This window comes from Lagenorhynchus albirostris, chromosome 2, assembly GCF_949774975.1.
Source record: "Lagenorhynchus albirostris chromosome 2, mLagAlb1.1, whole genome shotgun sequence".
Classification (NCBI taxonomy): Eukaryota; Metazoa; Chordata; class Mammalia; order Artiodactyla; family Delphinidae; genus Lagenorhynchus; species Lagenorhynchus albirostris.
Window position 1 is genome coordinate 144,293,493 of NC_083096.1, and position 16,269 is coordinate 144,309,761.

A 16,269-nucleotide genomic window follows, 5' to 3' on the forward strand; every position below is an offset into this window, starting at 1 on the left:
TCTGTGTGCATACACGTGTGCTGTTACTGTCCTTGTTTCTGTTACTGATCATAAAGCCATGGTTGATATTTACCAGTTTCTTCCACTATTTATTCTATATTCCCTCTGCCAGTGCCTCAGATAGTCAAGGTTCTCTACTTCATGGGACATCTCAAACATTCATTCTTGAAGAGTTAGAATCCTCAGTGGACTTATCCTTTTTAAAAAATTGGTTGTAGTTTCCCATTAACTCTTTTTTTTTTTTGCGGTACGCGGGCCTCTCACCACTGTGGCCTCTCCCGTTGCGGAGCACGGGCTCCGGACGCTCAGGCTCAGCGACCATGGTTCACGGGCCCAGCCGCTCCGCGGCATGTGGGATCTTCCTGGACCGGGGCACGAACCCGTGTCCCCTGCATTGGCAGGCGGATTCTCAACCACTGCGCCACCAGGGAAGCCCCCCATTAACTCTTAATTTTGGACATACCCTAGAAAATAGTCCATTGCATAGCAACAACCTGGTTTTTTTTCCTTGGTAATCAAGACCAGCTAGTACCTCCTCTTTTGCTAGTTGATTCAGTAGCATGAGGAGTATAAAATGGCCAAGTGGCATTCTCAAATTCTAATACAGTGGAAGTACTGTGGAAACATTACATCCTGTGATTTCTGAACCATCAGAGCCCAAAGTTGCAGGAAGCAAAAATTTGGTAAGTTATTAGGCATAATAAGGGGAACCCTTACCACGACTTAATTCCCATACTCATTTTTTTTCCTGGCAATATGAGATATATCACTGTTTTGGTCATTGATGTAAAGAATATACCACATCCTTTAAGGTGGAGTCCCAAGCTTTGAGGATATTCTCTCCCAACCTGTGGCATAACTATCTTCACCATTACACTATTCAGTCAAGCTAGCTGCTTCTGGGTAATGGTATACACCAGTGATACCAGTGCTGCACTTCTCTTACTGTGAAATGAGTTCCTTGGTTAGAACCAGTGTTGTGTGGGAAGCCATAGACCAATAAGGCATTCCCTAAATACATGAATGGTGGTGCTGGCAGAAGCATTGCTGTCAGGTGAGTCAATTTCATATTCAGAAAATTGTCTTTTTAGGTAAGAACAGATCACTGCCCCCTCCATTATAGAAATGATCCATTACCAGACCCCTGAGGAATGGGGCCGTATTGAGGGCTCCATATTGGTCTCTGTTGTTTGCAGTTTAGGCACTCAGTAGTTTCCTTAGCCAGATTCAGACTTGGTGAGGGTAAGTTGATGCTGTTGTGCCTATGCCTAACCTCTATCCCTATTGACATGGCCACATTGTACATTAATGCATTGAGTAGTCCTGGGGTAGTAAGGAAATAAGCTAACTGACATCAACAGAACAAGGTCATCTTATCCATATTGAGAGCCTTGTTTTTTTTTTTAAGTGGATAGCTTGTAGATAGCAGTTACCCCATGACATATATTCACATTTTGTGTTCATTCTAAACGATCCATTTCCAGTCCTCTTCCCCAGACTTCTGTGTCAGCCAGTTTTCTTTTTATTCTTTCCAAGTTCTGATCAGCTGGGCAACCCATTAACTATTGCCCGTGATTCAGTGTAGATTTGTATCTCAGGTTATTTCTCCTTCTAAATGAAGTGGTCACCCTGTGGTACAACCTTAAGTTCTCCCCACCGGGAGGCTTTTCTTCCACTACTGTCTTTCAGGGATATCTTTGATTGGGATTGTAATGTTTCAGCAGTCTGTTTTTGGTTGGTACCAGCATATTATACATAACCATTTTTTCCTTTCCCAGTCCAAATTTTTTTCTTTCTCAGTTAGCTTAGATATCTCTTATGCACTGATGAAAAGTACAAGGTGCAGCAGGCAGCCATGTACCATAATATGCTTCTGACCCCTGGACCCCAAAACTTCACCAAGGTGAAGGCCTCTGAATTTTCGTGGTGTGTATCTCCTAATCTCTAGCATGCATGTATCTTAGCAAAGCATCCAAGTACTTGCTGCTTTTGCTCTTCAGGACCAATCTACATTGTCATCACTATAGTGTTTTGTGGAATACCTGGGTTATCAAGATCTATCCAGGCTAGATTATTATGCCAAAGAGCAAGAGAGTTGTTATAATCTTCAGGAAAATATAGTGAAGGTATATTGTTTACCCTGCTGAGAGGAAGCAAAACGCTTGTCATGGTGCTTGCAAATTAAAATAGAGGGAAAAAAAAGTCTGTGCAAGTTTAGTTGCTTCCTGTTGTCTCCTCCTACATAATAACCCTAATTCCATGAATTAGGAAGTCAATATGAGCTATCTATCAGGATCTGGGAAAAAACTACAGGGTAGGTTGAATAGATTGAATGAACACTGTATGATTGGATTTAGGCCAAAACCTCATTTACCACCATAACTTCCATTTTTGTATCCCCAGGAATTAGTATTAGAGTTAGCATCTAGTAATCTTCTAAAGATCTAGATATTTTCCTTTTTTCAGTACACAAACCCCTAGTAAATGGCTACAGGTCTCTTAGGGGAATTCTTAGAGGAAAATTTACAATACACATGTGGCTCTGTTGCATTGTCTTTGGGGGACCAAGGACTTTGTGTTTGGCAACTGGGAGTGACTGTGACCCTCCATTATAGTTATGGAAGTTAGGATCTAGGCTGCCAGATCTAGGTTTCTGTTGTTTATAGATCAAGTAATATTTTAGTCAACTGACTTTTCATTTTGTTTCTTAGAAGTACCATGTTCAATAAAGCACTACTAAAGGTCTCTGCAGGTTGAAATCTTCTGATTGCCACATTTTGTCCATGCTGTCCGTAACATCATTGCTCCCTCCTTTTTCTTCTTAAACTCTGCCATTTGACCTATGCACTCTGGGATCTCATCTCATGCCTATTAGGGAGTCCTTTTCAGTGATGTCATCTCCCCATGTTATTCCCAACCCACAGAAGACAGCCACTACAGAGTTTTTCAAGGATGTAGATTCCCTCACTAATGTATTTTTCAGTGCTTTAGTGCAGTGTTCTCTGGGACCTCATGGATTATGTAGTAGGAGGATGTGTATAATATATTCAGGTTGTACATGGTTAATCCACTTTAGCATTCATATTTTTCTAAGCATCTGGATTTCTTCTACATTTTGACAGGAAAGTTTGGGCATTTCCTCCTCATTAAATGTAGACTCCTTTGGGATTCAAGTTTCATTCAGTTGACAAGGAAACTATTAGAAGTACTTACAACTGCTTAAGCAAATATATTATATTTGGCCCTATTCAAACTCTTTTGGTCAAACTCACTTAAAATTCATTTCTACAACTGTTCCCTAGGTTTTTGCTGATATAATTTATCAAAATATTATAATTACTTTTGGATATAAGCTGTCTTTTCTCAGTTAAGACATTGTACTTATTTTCTTGGAACATGCCTACATCTGATTTTATAGGTAATAAGGAATGGTGGAGGTAGGTTTTGAGAATAGACATCCCCCTTCAAGGCAACTGTCTCAGGTAAGAGTATTCATAGTTTTTAAGCAAGAAGCTAATCTCGGTCATGGGAGGAGGAGCTGTTTCTGCTTACAGAAGAGGCTCAGAGACACTCCAGGGGTTCAGGATTCCGACATTCACCTGAATCCGCTCAGGTATCCCCATTTCACATCTTAGGTTCTCACTCCTTCCACAACAGTGCCTTAACTTTCACAAAAGTGACTTAGTATGTATGTTCAACTTTCACTGTAAATATGCAAGCTGCAAAATTAAATTTTGAGTCCAATTCTTAGGAAGATCATACCTGTGGTTATAAGAAATAAGAAGCTCTTTTTAAAGTGCCACTTCAGAAACTCTGTAACTTTCTTACCATGAATTGAACTGAAATTTAAAAACCCCAAGTGTGTCATTTTATTCTGTAAGCTCTCCTTTAGAGTCAGAAGCAGCCTGCTCATAGTCCTTGTCATTATTACCACCATAATGGTCAGGTCAGATAGTCATTTGGTTCCCTTTGGCACTTGTTTCAATAATGATAATTAATCATTATGCCAGTGCATGGCTTGGATCACTAGCATCCCATTTTCCATTGGCAAGGAGTTCAGCAGTGCATTGAAGGTCAAGGCCATAATCAAGCCAGTTCCTGAATCCTTTGTTTCCTGGGGCACCTCCATTATCAAGAAAATGAAACCACACTAGGGTATTTTTAACAGAGGGAATTTAATGTAGGATTGGTTACACAGGTGTGGAAGACTAAAAGAGCAAAAAAGTAAAACTGAAGTAACCTAGATACAATAACTGCTTCAGGAAGTTACTGCTTGAAGGTCTAGGGAACAAAGGGATTAACAGAACTTTGAAACTCAGAGGAGCTCTTTTGAAGCTGAAGATCAGACCTCTGTGGAATGTATACTGTCCAGCCATTAGTGATATCTCAGAGGGAATGACAAGAAGCTGGTTATAAGAGTGCTGAAAAAAGCAGGAGACTGAAAGCTGTAGGGTGATGCTGATTGAAATGCATGCAAACAGGAAGAAGGAAGTCTTTCCTCCCCTCCTCCTAACTACTAATCTCTACCTAGTATCCTCTATTTGACAAAGGTCTATCAGGAAACCATATGCCAAAGGAAAAATATAATTTTGCAGAATCCTAGCCCCTGCATTACAGAATAGACTATAGAAGGATGAATTTGGAGTTAAGAAAACAATGTCAGTGACCAAACTGCTAATTAGCTGTTTTTCTTAGGTTCTGAGAAGTTGTGACAACATTTAGATATGTGAAGTATTATTGCACACATTCTGTTCATAGATACCTAGAAGCTCACTTTGGCTTCCAAACAGTGACATTCTTCCTGCTTTGGACATTTTCTCTGTTCTCATATTTTCCTTCCCACATTACTTTCCTTGACTCTGACAACTGGGAGAATGGATAGGTTTTTGTCTTTGGATCAGTGATTAGAGTGTCTGAACTCTGGTGAGATCTAAGCTAGTCACTTTCAAACTTTTTTGACAAGACCTACAATGAGAAATATTTGCATTCCAAAATACACATATTACAAATATGTCCCAGAATCAAAAGTTTTATGAAATAATACTTGGTCTTAACTATTTAGTAAAATATACTGATAATTTCTATCCTATTCTATCCTATCCTATTCTTTTCTATTCTTAATCTTATTCTGATTGTGTTCTTTAAAAGACTTACCACAACTCAATCAATTATGTAATCTATAATTTGATAAACACTGATCAAAGCAACAGTGTGAAGTAAATGTAAATATTCTCTCCTTCTTAATTGTATAAGCAATGCTTAACTTGGCAAGTTTTTGGTCATTTTTGTTGTTGTTCCTATTCGGGCCCCCAACACATTATTTTTCTTTAAATTCAGGGTGAGAAGAAAGATATTTTAGAACTGAGCTTGTAGTTCTGGTGGTGGAGAAAAATTATACAGTAATGATATTTAATAGGAGCATTTCTTATGTTTCCTCCCTCCCTACTTTTCCTACTGAGGGGGGAAAAACAGTGACAATATATATATGATAACTTAAATCAAAGAAAAAAAAATCCAAATTCTTCATAATTATTTCTCTACTCATTAGTTTGTCAAATATTTGTATATCTTCTGTGTATAAAATCTTGAACTCAGCAGATGATACAGCCATTAAAAACACAAATGTGAGCTTCATAATTATTGATAGTAGTGAGATGTTATAACTAGTCTGAGGTAGTAAAACATGCTCTGAGTTGAAAAATAATCTGAGATATGAAAGATAAATATAATTAGCTAGAAGAAAGATGGAATTTGGGGATGGGATGGGAAGGAAAGAATATTCTTAGAGGGAATAATTTTTATGTTACCTCATGAACTAGGAAGGATCAAGGTAAGACAAAAAACAAAAAGCTGTTCTGGCTATTAGCATAGAGAGATGGAGATAGCATAGCACAAGATGAAGATGGGAAGGTAGACAGGATTCAGATCATATAGGGCCTTGTACGCCACTTTGACCATTTATATGAAGAGCAAAGGGGAGTATAGAAGAAAATGATATGAAGACATTTGTCTTTAATTTCACTCTAGCGGTGGTATGGGATGAAATGCAGGGGGGTAAGGGTATGTATGGAGTTAGGCTATTGCACTAATCTGTGTAAGAGGTGACTGTGGCTTGGACTAGGGTGGCAGCTCCGGAGGGGAAAGGTAGATGACTTAGCTAAAAGATATTTAGGAGGTAAAACTGAAAGGACTAGTTAGATGTGGGAGTTGAGAGAGAAAAAGAGGGCAAGGATAATGCCAGAGGTTTCTAGCTTGGGTAGCTAATATGTGGAATAAATGGGAAAATCAGGCTTGGGGAAACATTAATGGTTTAAACTTTGGCTGTACTGGGTTTGAGGTTTGGGATCTTACTAAGTACTAGGCATTGTGCTAAGCTTTTCATACACATTATTTGATCTAATCCTTACAAATATAATTAATTTTCCTATTTTACAAATGAGACAGCTATTAAGTGGACAGAGCCACAATTTCATTTTTATTCTTTAAGAAGGGAGAGATTCAACCATGTTTAAATGTTTCTGAGAAGAATCCAGAAGAGAAGGAGATGTTGAAGATAATGGAAGGGAAAGGGATAATCCATAATGTAAGGCTAATGAGTAGATGCGTAGATAGAACGATGTCTTCTCTATTTAGAGAAAGAGAGTGCATATGCAGGTTAGTTTGTGGATTTGATGTTAGAAGGGTAAGGGAATTTCTTCTTGATGGCATCTGTTTTCTCTGCAAAGGTAGGAAAAATATATTTTAAGACTGAGGAGTGAGAGGGAGAATGGAGGTTTAGGGATGGTTAAGTTTCAGAATAGTTTTTGTGGAAAGTAGAGTTAATGAATCAATTAATGATTCGGTAAGTAAATGCGAGTGGGTTAAGAAGATACTGTTAGTAATTCACAGAGTTTAAAATGATGTTTTATCAGCATCATAACAGCATAAGGCAAAAGTCTAATTAAAAGGGATATGTGTGATACTGCTAACAGACATAGAAAGGCAAGGATGGGAGGGAGAGTAATGTGGCTTTCAGTCATTGGGAGAGATTTTATGGAAGAATTAGAATTTACTTAGTCCATGATGCACAGGTAGGTAAATTTGATATGAAGAACAACACAAGCCAAGTACAGTTAAGTCCCCTCTATACAAATGAGTTCTGTTTCGAGAGTGCTTTCGTAAGTCCAGTTTGTTCGTAAGTTCAACAAAGTTAGCCTAGGTACCCAGCTAACACAATCAGCCATATAGTATTGTGCTGTAATAGGTTTATAATACTTTCGCATCTTTGAAAGTTCGCAACTTGAAGGTTTGTATGTATGGGACTTACAGTATGGAGTGGGTCCTTAGTGGTAATCTGTAGTTATTTGGTTGATGATAATTCTTCTTTTATGTCAATATTTCAGTGACTATGGGGGTGAGCCTATATCAGGACCTGCATTTGATCCAGCAAGTCACCCAGCTCCAGCTCCTGCTCCTGCTCCCTCTTCTTCTTCAGCATTTCGACCTGTAATGCCATCTAGGCAAATTGTAGAAAGGCAACCTCGGATGCTGGACTTCAGGGTTGAGTACAGAGACAGAAATGTTGATGTGGTACTTGAAGACAGCTGTACCGTTGGTAAGGTTTTTCCTACCATATAGCCTCCACAAATAATTCATTAGGTAAACATTCAGTTTATATTCTTTTGTTTTGAGTTGACTGCTGACAAGAAGGAAATAAAAACAAATTGATATTGTTTCATACAGATTATTGTGTTCTAATTTTAAATACTGTCTTCAGATTGAGGTAAGTTTGAGAGTAATTTTTTTTTTGTTCCACATATGCAGAATGATATATGAAGCTGTTTTAGGGCAGATACAAATCAAACATCTCAGAGCTTAAAAAAAATACCAGAATTATTAAGTATATTGATATCAGACTTTATAGCTGAAGCTCCTTCATTTTTAATACTATGATTAATGAGAAATCAGAAATAAGACATTTCCATCACTTCTTCTCCCTGCCAGCTAAATAAATGGTGTAGTACTGTTCTCTCAAAGGAGACTCATAGTTTATGCCTGCCATTTTCAGACAAACTTTACCAAAATTCTGTAGAGAAACTGTTGAATTCATGTTTGATTCAGATTATTTGATCCATGTTTGTTGCAGAACTAGAAATTGTATTAATTTCTATTTTAATACGGTTTTGCCTTATATCTAAATTTTAGATGTTTCTGAAATTTTGCCTTTGTTCCTTTTTGGGGAGATCCTTTCCTAATTTTATTTAATTTTATTAATTGAGGTACCAGTCTGTGGCCTGTTAGGAACTGAGATGCACAGCAGGAGGTGAGCGGCGGGCAAGTGAGCAAAGCTTCATCTGTATTTATAGCCACTCCCCATCGCTTGCATTACCTCCTGAGCTCCACCTCCTGTGAGATCACCAGTGGCATTAGATTCTCATAGGAGCACAGACCATACTGTGAACGGCGCATGCGAGGGATCTAGGTTGCGCACTCCTTATGAGAATCTAATGCCTGATGATCTGAGGTGGAGCTGAGGCAGTGATACTAGCACTGGGGAGCAGCTGCAAATACAGATTGTCATTAGAAGAGAGGTTTGACTGCCCAGAGACCGTAATAAATCAGTTGCTTGCAGACTCATATCAAAACCCTGTCAGTGAGTGGCAAGTGACAATTAAGCAAGGCTTTATAGTGGCAAGTGAGTTGATGTACTTCAATTGTTAGCTGCATCCGGTGGCAGGCTTTAAGTCAGAATCCGGCACTTATTTTAGTCCATGAGTGGCCTGCCCATTATTTTATTTACCACTTCTATCCGCGCCTCTTTCCCACTCTGCGCACTTGTCTCAAAGTTTTGGTAAGCCCACAAGCTAACCCTAGCCAAAATGAGTAAAAAACAAATGTCGCTGGAGAGCTTCTTTGAAAAGGGGGAAAGACCCAATGATGAGACAGCAGAAGAGTCTAAGGCTGCCAACAAAAAGAAAGCTGCATTTAAAAGAAAATACCAAGAGTCCTACTTCAATTACAGGTTCATTGCAACAGGTGATTGACATTCTCCAACCCCGCTTTGTATAATATGTGGCAACCGGTTATCCAGTGCAGCTGTGAAGCCTTCAAAACTGCTTTGCCACATGGAGACCAAGCACCCTACATTAAAGACAAGCCTTTGGAGTTTTTCAAAAGAAAAAAATGTGAACACAAGAATAGAAGTAATTATTGAAGGCCACCACTTCATCGAATGTGTCTGCACTGAGAGCATCATTCTTAGTGGCTAACCGCATTGCTAAAGCTAAGAAGCCTTTTACTATTGGTGAAGAGTTGATCCTGCCTGCTGCTAAGGACATTTGGTGTGAACTTTTAAGAGAGGCTGCAGTTCAGAAGGTGGCACGTGTTCCTCTTTCAGCTAGCACCATAACTAGATGAATTGATGAAATAGCAGAGGATATTGAGGCATAATTGTTAGAGGATTAATGAGTCACCGTGGTACGCAACCCTGGTTGACGAATCTACCGATGTTGACAACAAGGCAACAGTGCTTGTTTTTGTGCGATATATTTTTCAGGAGGATGTGCGTGAGGGTATGTTATGTGCACTTTTGTTGCCAGCCAACACTACAGCTGCAGAACTATTCAAGTCTTTGAATTATTACATATCAAGAAAACTGAATGGGTCATTTTGTGTTGGTATATGCATGGACGGAGCAGCTGCCATGACTGGATGGCTCTCTGGTTTCTCAACTCGAGTCAAAGAGGTCGTTTCTCAAATGTAAGTCTACGCACTGTATCATCCGTAGAGAAATGCAGGCTAGCTGAAAAATGTCACCTGAACTTAAGAGCGTTTTGCAGGATGTGATTAAAATTATCAGCCATATTTAAAGTGCATGCCCTTAACTCACATCTGTTCACGCAGCTCTGTGAGGAGGAGGATGCAGAGCACACACGTCTTCTCTTATACACAGAAGTGAGATGGCTTTCTAAAGGTAGATCACTGGCCAGAGTTTTTGAGTTATGAGAACCACTCCAGAGATTTCTTTTAGAAAAATGGTCACCACTGGCAGCACATTTCAGTGTCACAGAATGGGTCACAAAACTTGCTTACTTGTGTGACATATTCAACCTGCTCAACGAACTCAATCTGTCACTTCAGGGGAGAACGACAACTGTGTTCAAGTCGGCAGAAAAAGAGGCTGCATTCAAAGCCAAACTTGAATTATGGGGGCGACAAGTGAACACTGGGATTTTTGACATGTTTCAAACATTGGCAGAGATTTTGAAAGAGACTGAGCCAGGGCCTTCTTTCTCCCAGCTGGTGCGTGATCACCTATCTCAGCTTTCAAAAGAGTTTGAGCATTACTTCCCAACCACAGAAGACTGAACTGGGAAGGAATGGATCTGTGACCCATTTGTGAATAAGCCAGGTGAATCGACTTTGTCCGTCCTAGAAGAGGATCAACTGGTTGAGATCACAAATGACGGTAGCCTTAAAAGTATGTTTGAGACAACTTCAAATCTCCATATGTTCTGGATGAAAGCTAAGGCGGAATATCCTGAGATTGTCACAAAAAGCACTGAAAAGGCTGCTTCCATTTCCAACACCCTATCTTTGTGAAGCAGGGTTTTCTGCAGTGACAGCAGCCAAAACGAGATTATGGAGTAGACTGGACATAAGCAACACACTTTGAGTGTCACTGTCTCCCGTCACCCCCAGATGGGACCATCTAGTTGCAGGAAAACAAGCTCAGGGCTCCCACTGATTCTGCATTATGGTGAGTTGTATAATTATTTCATTATATATTACAATGTAATAATAATAGAAATAAAGTGCACAATAAATGTAATGTGCTTGAATCATCCTGAAACCATCCCCCCACACCATCTGTGGAAAAACTGTCTTCCACGAAACCAGTCCCTAGTGCCAAAAAGGTTGGGGACCGCTGCATTACAGAGAAAAGCGAGTCTGTTAAAAGAGTAATCATTCCCAAACATGAATCAGATTGTTATTCCCTTACTTAAAACCATTTAGAAACTTTCCATTGTTTTGGGGATAAAATTCAAATCTTTTAACATGACCTGTAAGTACTGCTCGACCAGACCCTGCTGCATTTCTAGTTTTCATCCATTATCACTCTCCTTCTTACTCACCATGCCTGAGTTGTAACGGACCTCTTTCAGTTCCTTGAATAGGTTATTAGCTCAGGGCCTTTGTACTTGTTTCTTTTTTTGCCTGGATTCCTCCCCTAGTCTAGTCCCTTCTCCCTGTGCCCATCCCCATGCCCCCAAATATTCTCCTATACATTCCTTTTTATTTTAAAAATGAGATATATACAGTATAGTTTTATTAACTATGGGTACATTGTTGTACAGTGGATCTCTAGAACTGTTTCATCTTGAGTAAGTGAAACTCTATATCCACTGAACAGCAACTTCCCATTTTCCCCTCCTGCAAGCCCCCTGGCAGTCATCATTCTGCTTTCTGCGTCTATGAGTTTGACTACTTTAAATACCTTATATAAGTGGAATCATGCAACATTTGTCTTTCTGGCTTATTTCGCTTCATATGATAAGTGAAAGGCTCATCCATGTTATAGCATATTACAGAATTTCCTTCCTTTTAAAAAGCTGAATAATATTCCATTGTATGTATACACCACGTTTTCTTTATCCGTTCATCTGTTGATGGGCATTTAGGTTGTTTCCACCTCTTGACTATTGTGAATAATGCTACAGTGAACATGGGATTGCAAGTATCTCTTGAGACACTGCTTTCAATTCTTATTTTTGGTGTGTGTGTGTGTTGTTTTATTTCATTTTATTGCAATATAGTTGATTTACAATGTTGTGTAAGTTTCAGGTGTACAGCAAAGTGATTCAGTTATACATGTACATATATTCATGCTTTTTTAGATCCTTTTCTCATATAGGTTATCACAGAATATTGAATAGAATTCCCTGTGCTATGCAGTAGGTCCTTGTTGGTTATCTATCTTATATGTAGTAGTGTATGTGTGTGTTCATCCCAGGCTTCTGATTTATCCCTCCCAACCCCCTATGTTTCCCTTTTGGTAACCATAAGTTTGTTTTCGCTATCTGTAAGTCCATTTCTGTTTTGTAAATAAGTTCATTTGTTTCTTTTCTTTCTTTTTTTTAAATTAGATTCCACATATGAATGATATCATATGATATTTGTCTTTCTTTCTCTGACTTACTTCACTTAGTGTAATAATCCCTAGGTCCAACCATGTTGCTGCAAATGGCATTATTTCATTCTTTTTTATGGCTGAGTAATATTCCCTTGTATATAGGTACCACCACAGCTTTACCCATTCCTCCGTCGATGGACATTTAGGTCAGTTCTTTTGGATTAATACCCAGAAGTGAGATTGCTGGATCATATGTTAGCTCTATTTTTAATTTTTGAGGAGCTTCCATACTCTTTATCATAGTAGCTGCACATTTTACATTTTCAGCAATAATGCACAAGGGTTCCAATTTTTTCACATCCTTACCAACACTTGTTATTTTCTGTTGTTTTTGTTTTTATAATGGCCATCTTAACATGTATGAGTTGATATCTCGTGGTTTTGGTTTGCATTTCATGATGATTGGTGATACTGAGCATCTTTTCATATACCTTTTGGTCATTTATATGTCTTTGTGGAGAAATGTCTAATCAAGTCCTTTGCCCATTTTAAAATTGGGTTATTTAACTTTCTGCTATTGAATTGTGAATTTATTTGTTTTTTTTTAAATTTATTTGTTTTGAATATGACCCCTTAACAGATACGTGGTTTGCAAATATTTCCTCCCATTCTGTAGGTTGCCTTTTTACTCTGTTGATTGTTTCTTTTGCTGCACAAAAGCTTTTTAGTTTAATGTAGTCCCACTAGTCTATTTTTACATTTGTTGTCTATGCTTCTGGTGTCATATCCAAGAAATCACTGCCAAGATAAATGTTATGGAGGTTTTTCTGTATGTTTTCTTCTAGTAGTTTTATACTTTGAGACCTGTAATCCATTTTGAGTTAATTTTTGGGTATGATGTAAGATAAAGGTCTAATTTCATTCTTTTGCATGTGGATATCCAGTTATGCCCGTACCATTTGTTAAAGGGACTGTCCTTTCTCCATCATGTAGACTTGGCACCCTTGTCAAAGATCATTTGACCTATATGTGTGGGTTTATTTCCGGGCTCTCTGTTCTGTTCTATTGGTCTATATTTCCATCTTTACACCAGTACCATACTGTTTTGATTACTTTGTAAAATGTTTTTAAGTAAGTGTGAGGCCTCGAGCTTCATTCTTTCTCAAGATTGTTTTAGCTATTCAGGGTCCTTTGTGGTTCCATATGAATTTTGGTATTGGTTTTTCTATTTCTACAAAAAATGCCATCGGGATTTTGATAGGGATCACATTGAATCTGTATGTCCCTTTGGGTAGTATGGACATTTTAACAATATTAAGTCTCTCAATCCATGAACATGTGATGTCTTTCCATTTATCTGTTTCATCTTTTAATGTCTTTCAGCAGTGTTTTATAGTTTTCATTGAACAGGTCTTTTGCCTTCTTGGTTAAGTTTATTCCTATGTATTTTATTCTTCTGATGCTGTTATAAATGGGATTGTTTTCTTAGTTCCCCTTTTGGATTATTTGTTGTTACTATATAGAAACATAGCTATTTTGTATCCTGCAACTTTGCTGAATTCATTTATTAGTGCTAATATGGTTTGTGTGTGTGTGTGTGTGTGTGTGTGTGTGTGTGTGTGTGTGTAATCTTCAGGGTTCTTTACATATAAGACATATTATCTACAAAGAGAGATAATGTTATTTCTTTTTTCCTGATTTGGATGCCTTTCATTTCTTTTTGTTGCCTAATTGCTCTGGCTAGGATTTCCAATACTATGCTGAAAAGAAGTGGCAAGAGTGGGCATCCTTGTATTGTTCATGATCTTTAGAGGAAAAGTTTTTCATTTTCACTATTGAGTAAGATGTTAGCTGTCATCTTTTCATATATGGCCTTTATTGTATTAAGGTAATTTCCTTTTGTTCCTAGTTCGTTGAGTGTTTTTGTCATGAAATGGTATTTTGTCAGATGTTTTTTCTGTATCTATTGAGACGACCATGTGATATTTTCCCCTTCATTCTGTTAATATGGTATATCACATTGATTGATTTTCATATGTTGAACTATGCTTGCATCTCATGGATAAATTCTACTTGGTATATGATCCTTTTAGTGTGCTGTCAAATTCAGTTTTTAAGTGTTTTGCTGAGGATTTTTGCATCTATATTCATCAGGAATATTAGCCTGTTGGTTTTTGTTGTTGTTCTTCTTCTTCTTATACTGTTTTTTTCCTGGTTTTGGCAACAGGGTAATGTTGGCCTCATAAAATGAGTATGGAAGTGTTCTACCTCTTCAAATTTGGGAAGATTTCGAGAAAGATTGATGTTAACTTTTCTTTAAATGTTTGGTAGAATTCTCCAATGAAGCCATCTGGTGCTGGTCTTTTTTTATTGGGAGGGTTTTGATTATTGATTCAGTCTCCTTACTTAGTTATAAGTGTGTTCAGATTTTCTTTTTCTTTATGATTCAGTCTTGGTAGATTATATGTTTCTAGGAATTTACCCATTTCTTCTAAGTTATCCCATTTGTTGGTATATAATTGTTTATAGTAGTCTCTGTGATTCTTTTTATCTTTGTGGCATCAGTTGTAATATCTCCTTTTTCATTTCTGATTTTATTTGAGTCTTATTTTTTCTTGGCTTAGGCTGAAAATTCATCAGTTTTGTTGATTGTTTCAAACATCAGCTCTTAGTTAGATTGATTTTGTCTGTTGTTTTCCTATTCTCTTTTCATTTATTTCTAGTCTTTATTGAAGACTAACTTCCTCACTTCTACTAAGTTTGGGCTTAGTTTGTTCCTCTTTTTCTTGTTACTTGAAGTGTAAAGTTAGGTTGTTTATTTGAGATCTTTCTACTTTTTTGATGTAGGCCTCTAGTACTATAAACTTTCCTCTTAGTACTGCTTTCCCTGCATCCCATAAGTTTTGGTATTTTGTGTTTTATTTTCATTTGTCTCATGATATTTTCTAATTCTCTTACGATTTCTTCTTTGGCCCATTGGTTGTTCAAGCAAAAGTTGTTTAATTTCTATATATTTGTGAATTTTCCAGGATAGATGACATGTTAGGTTACAAACAACAGATTTAAGAAGATTGAAATCATACCAAGTATGTTTTCCAGCCACAATATACTGAAACTAAAAATCAATAGCACTTTTCCTTTACCCTTTTCTTCTTAAATTTATTATCTATCCTGGAGCATGTTCCATGTGTGCTTGAGAAGAATGTGTATTCTGGTGCTGTTGGGTGTTATGTTTTGTACATGTCTGTTAGTTCCATTTCGTCTACAGTGTTGTTCAAGTCCTTATTGATATTCTCTGTGGAAGTTTTATCCAGTATCGAAATCCCCTACTATTATTGTGTTGTATATTTCTCCCCTCTGTTCTTCCATTGTTTGCTTTATATATTGGGTTCTTTGTTTTGGGGTACATATATGCTTATAATTGGTACATCTTCCTGGTGAGTTGACTCTTTTGTCATTATATAATATCTTTCTCTCTTGTAGCTCTTTTTTCTGAGTTTTTAAAAAAATTGAATTATAGTTGATTTATAGTATTACGTTAATTTCAGGTGTACAGCATAGTGATTCAGTATTTTTGCAGATTATATTCCATTATAGGTTATTACAAGATATTAGGTATAATTCCCTGTGCTATATAGTATTATTTCAGATTTTTATCTGTTTTAAGAAAACTAGAAGGCAGTCCTATATTAAATAAATTTTAACTGCTATTGTATGGCATGTGACTGAGTAGATAACAGTGTCTCTTTCAAATTGACCTGATTCTTTTTGTTGCTGGAATATTTGGCATATAGTGAAAGTTCATGGATATTTTAATCACTTGAACCACTTTTTCATTGGTTCACTCAGTTGGAGTGACATCCACTGCTCATTTCAAAGATGGTGATCAAAATGCTGGCTTCTGGATTATACATCTTAATATTACACTTTAAGTCTATTGTAGTTTGGAGAATATGAACTATTTTAAAGCTTTTTTATAGAAATATATGATAGAATTTCTAGGGATCACATTTTGTAAACTCTTGGCCTTTTAATTCACTGTAAAAGCAGACTTGTGCCTAAGTATGGTAGACTAGAAGCATTTGTGTTATTCTGTTTGAAAACAAATACAATTTAAATAGTTACATATGTTTTGTAAATAAAATTTGATTCCAAAT

General features: G+C 37.3%; 1 protein-coding gene across 2 annotated transcripts in view; it reads left to right on the top strand.

Annotated features, from left to right (window-relative positions):
• The window catches only part of FAF1 (Fas associated factor 1), a 493,047-nt gene that overhangs the window by 178,546 nt on the left and 298,232 nt on the right, over positions 1-16,269 (top strand). For both annotated transcript variants that reach the window (XM_060140108.1, XM_060140109.1), the window contains one exon: positions 7,383-7,594. In XM_060140108.1, coding sequence (XP_059996091.1) covers positions 7,383-7,594 — 212 coding nt within the window. The remainder of the gene's footprint in view (positions 1-7,382; positions 7,595-16,269) is intronic.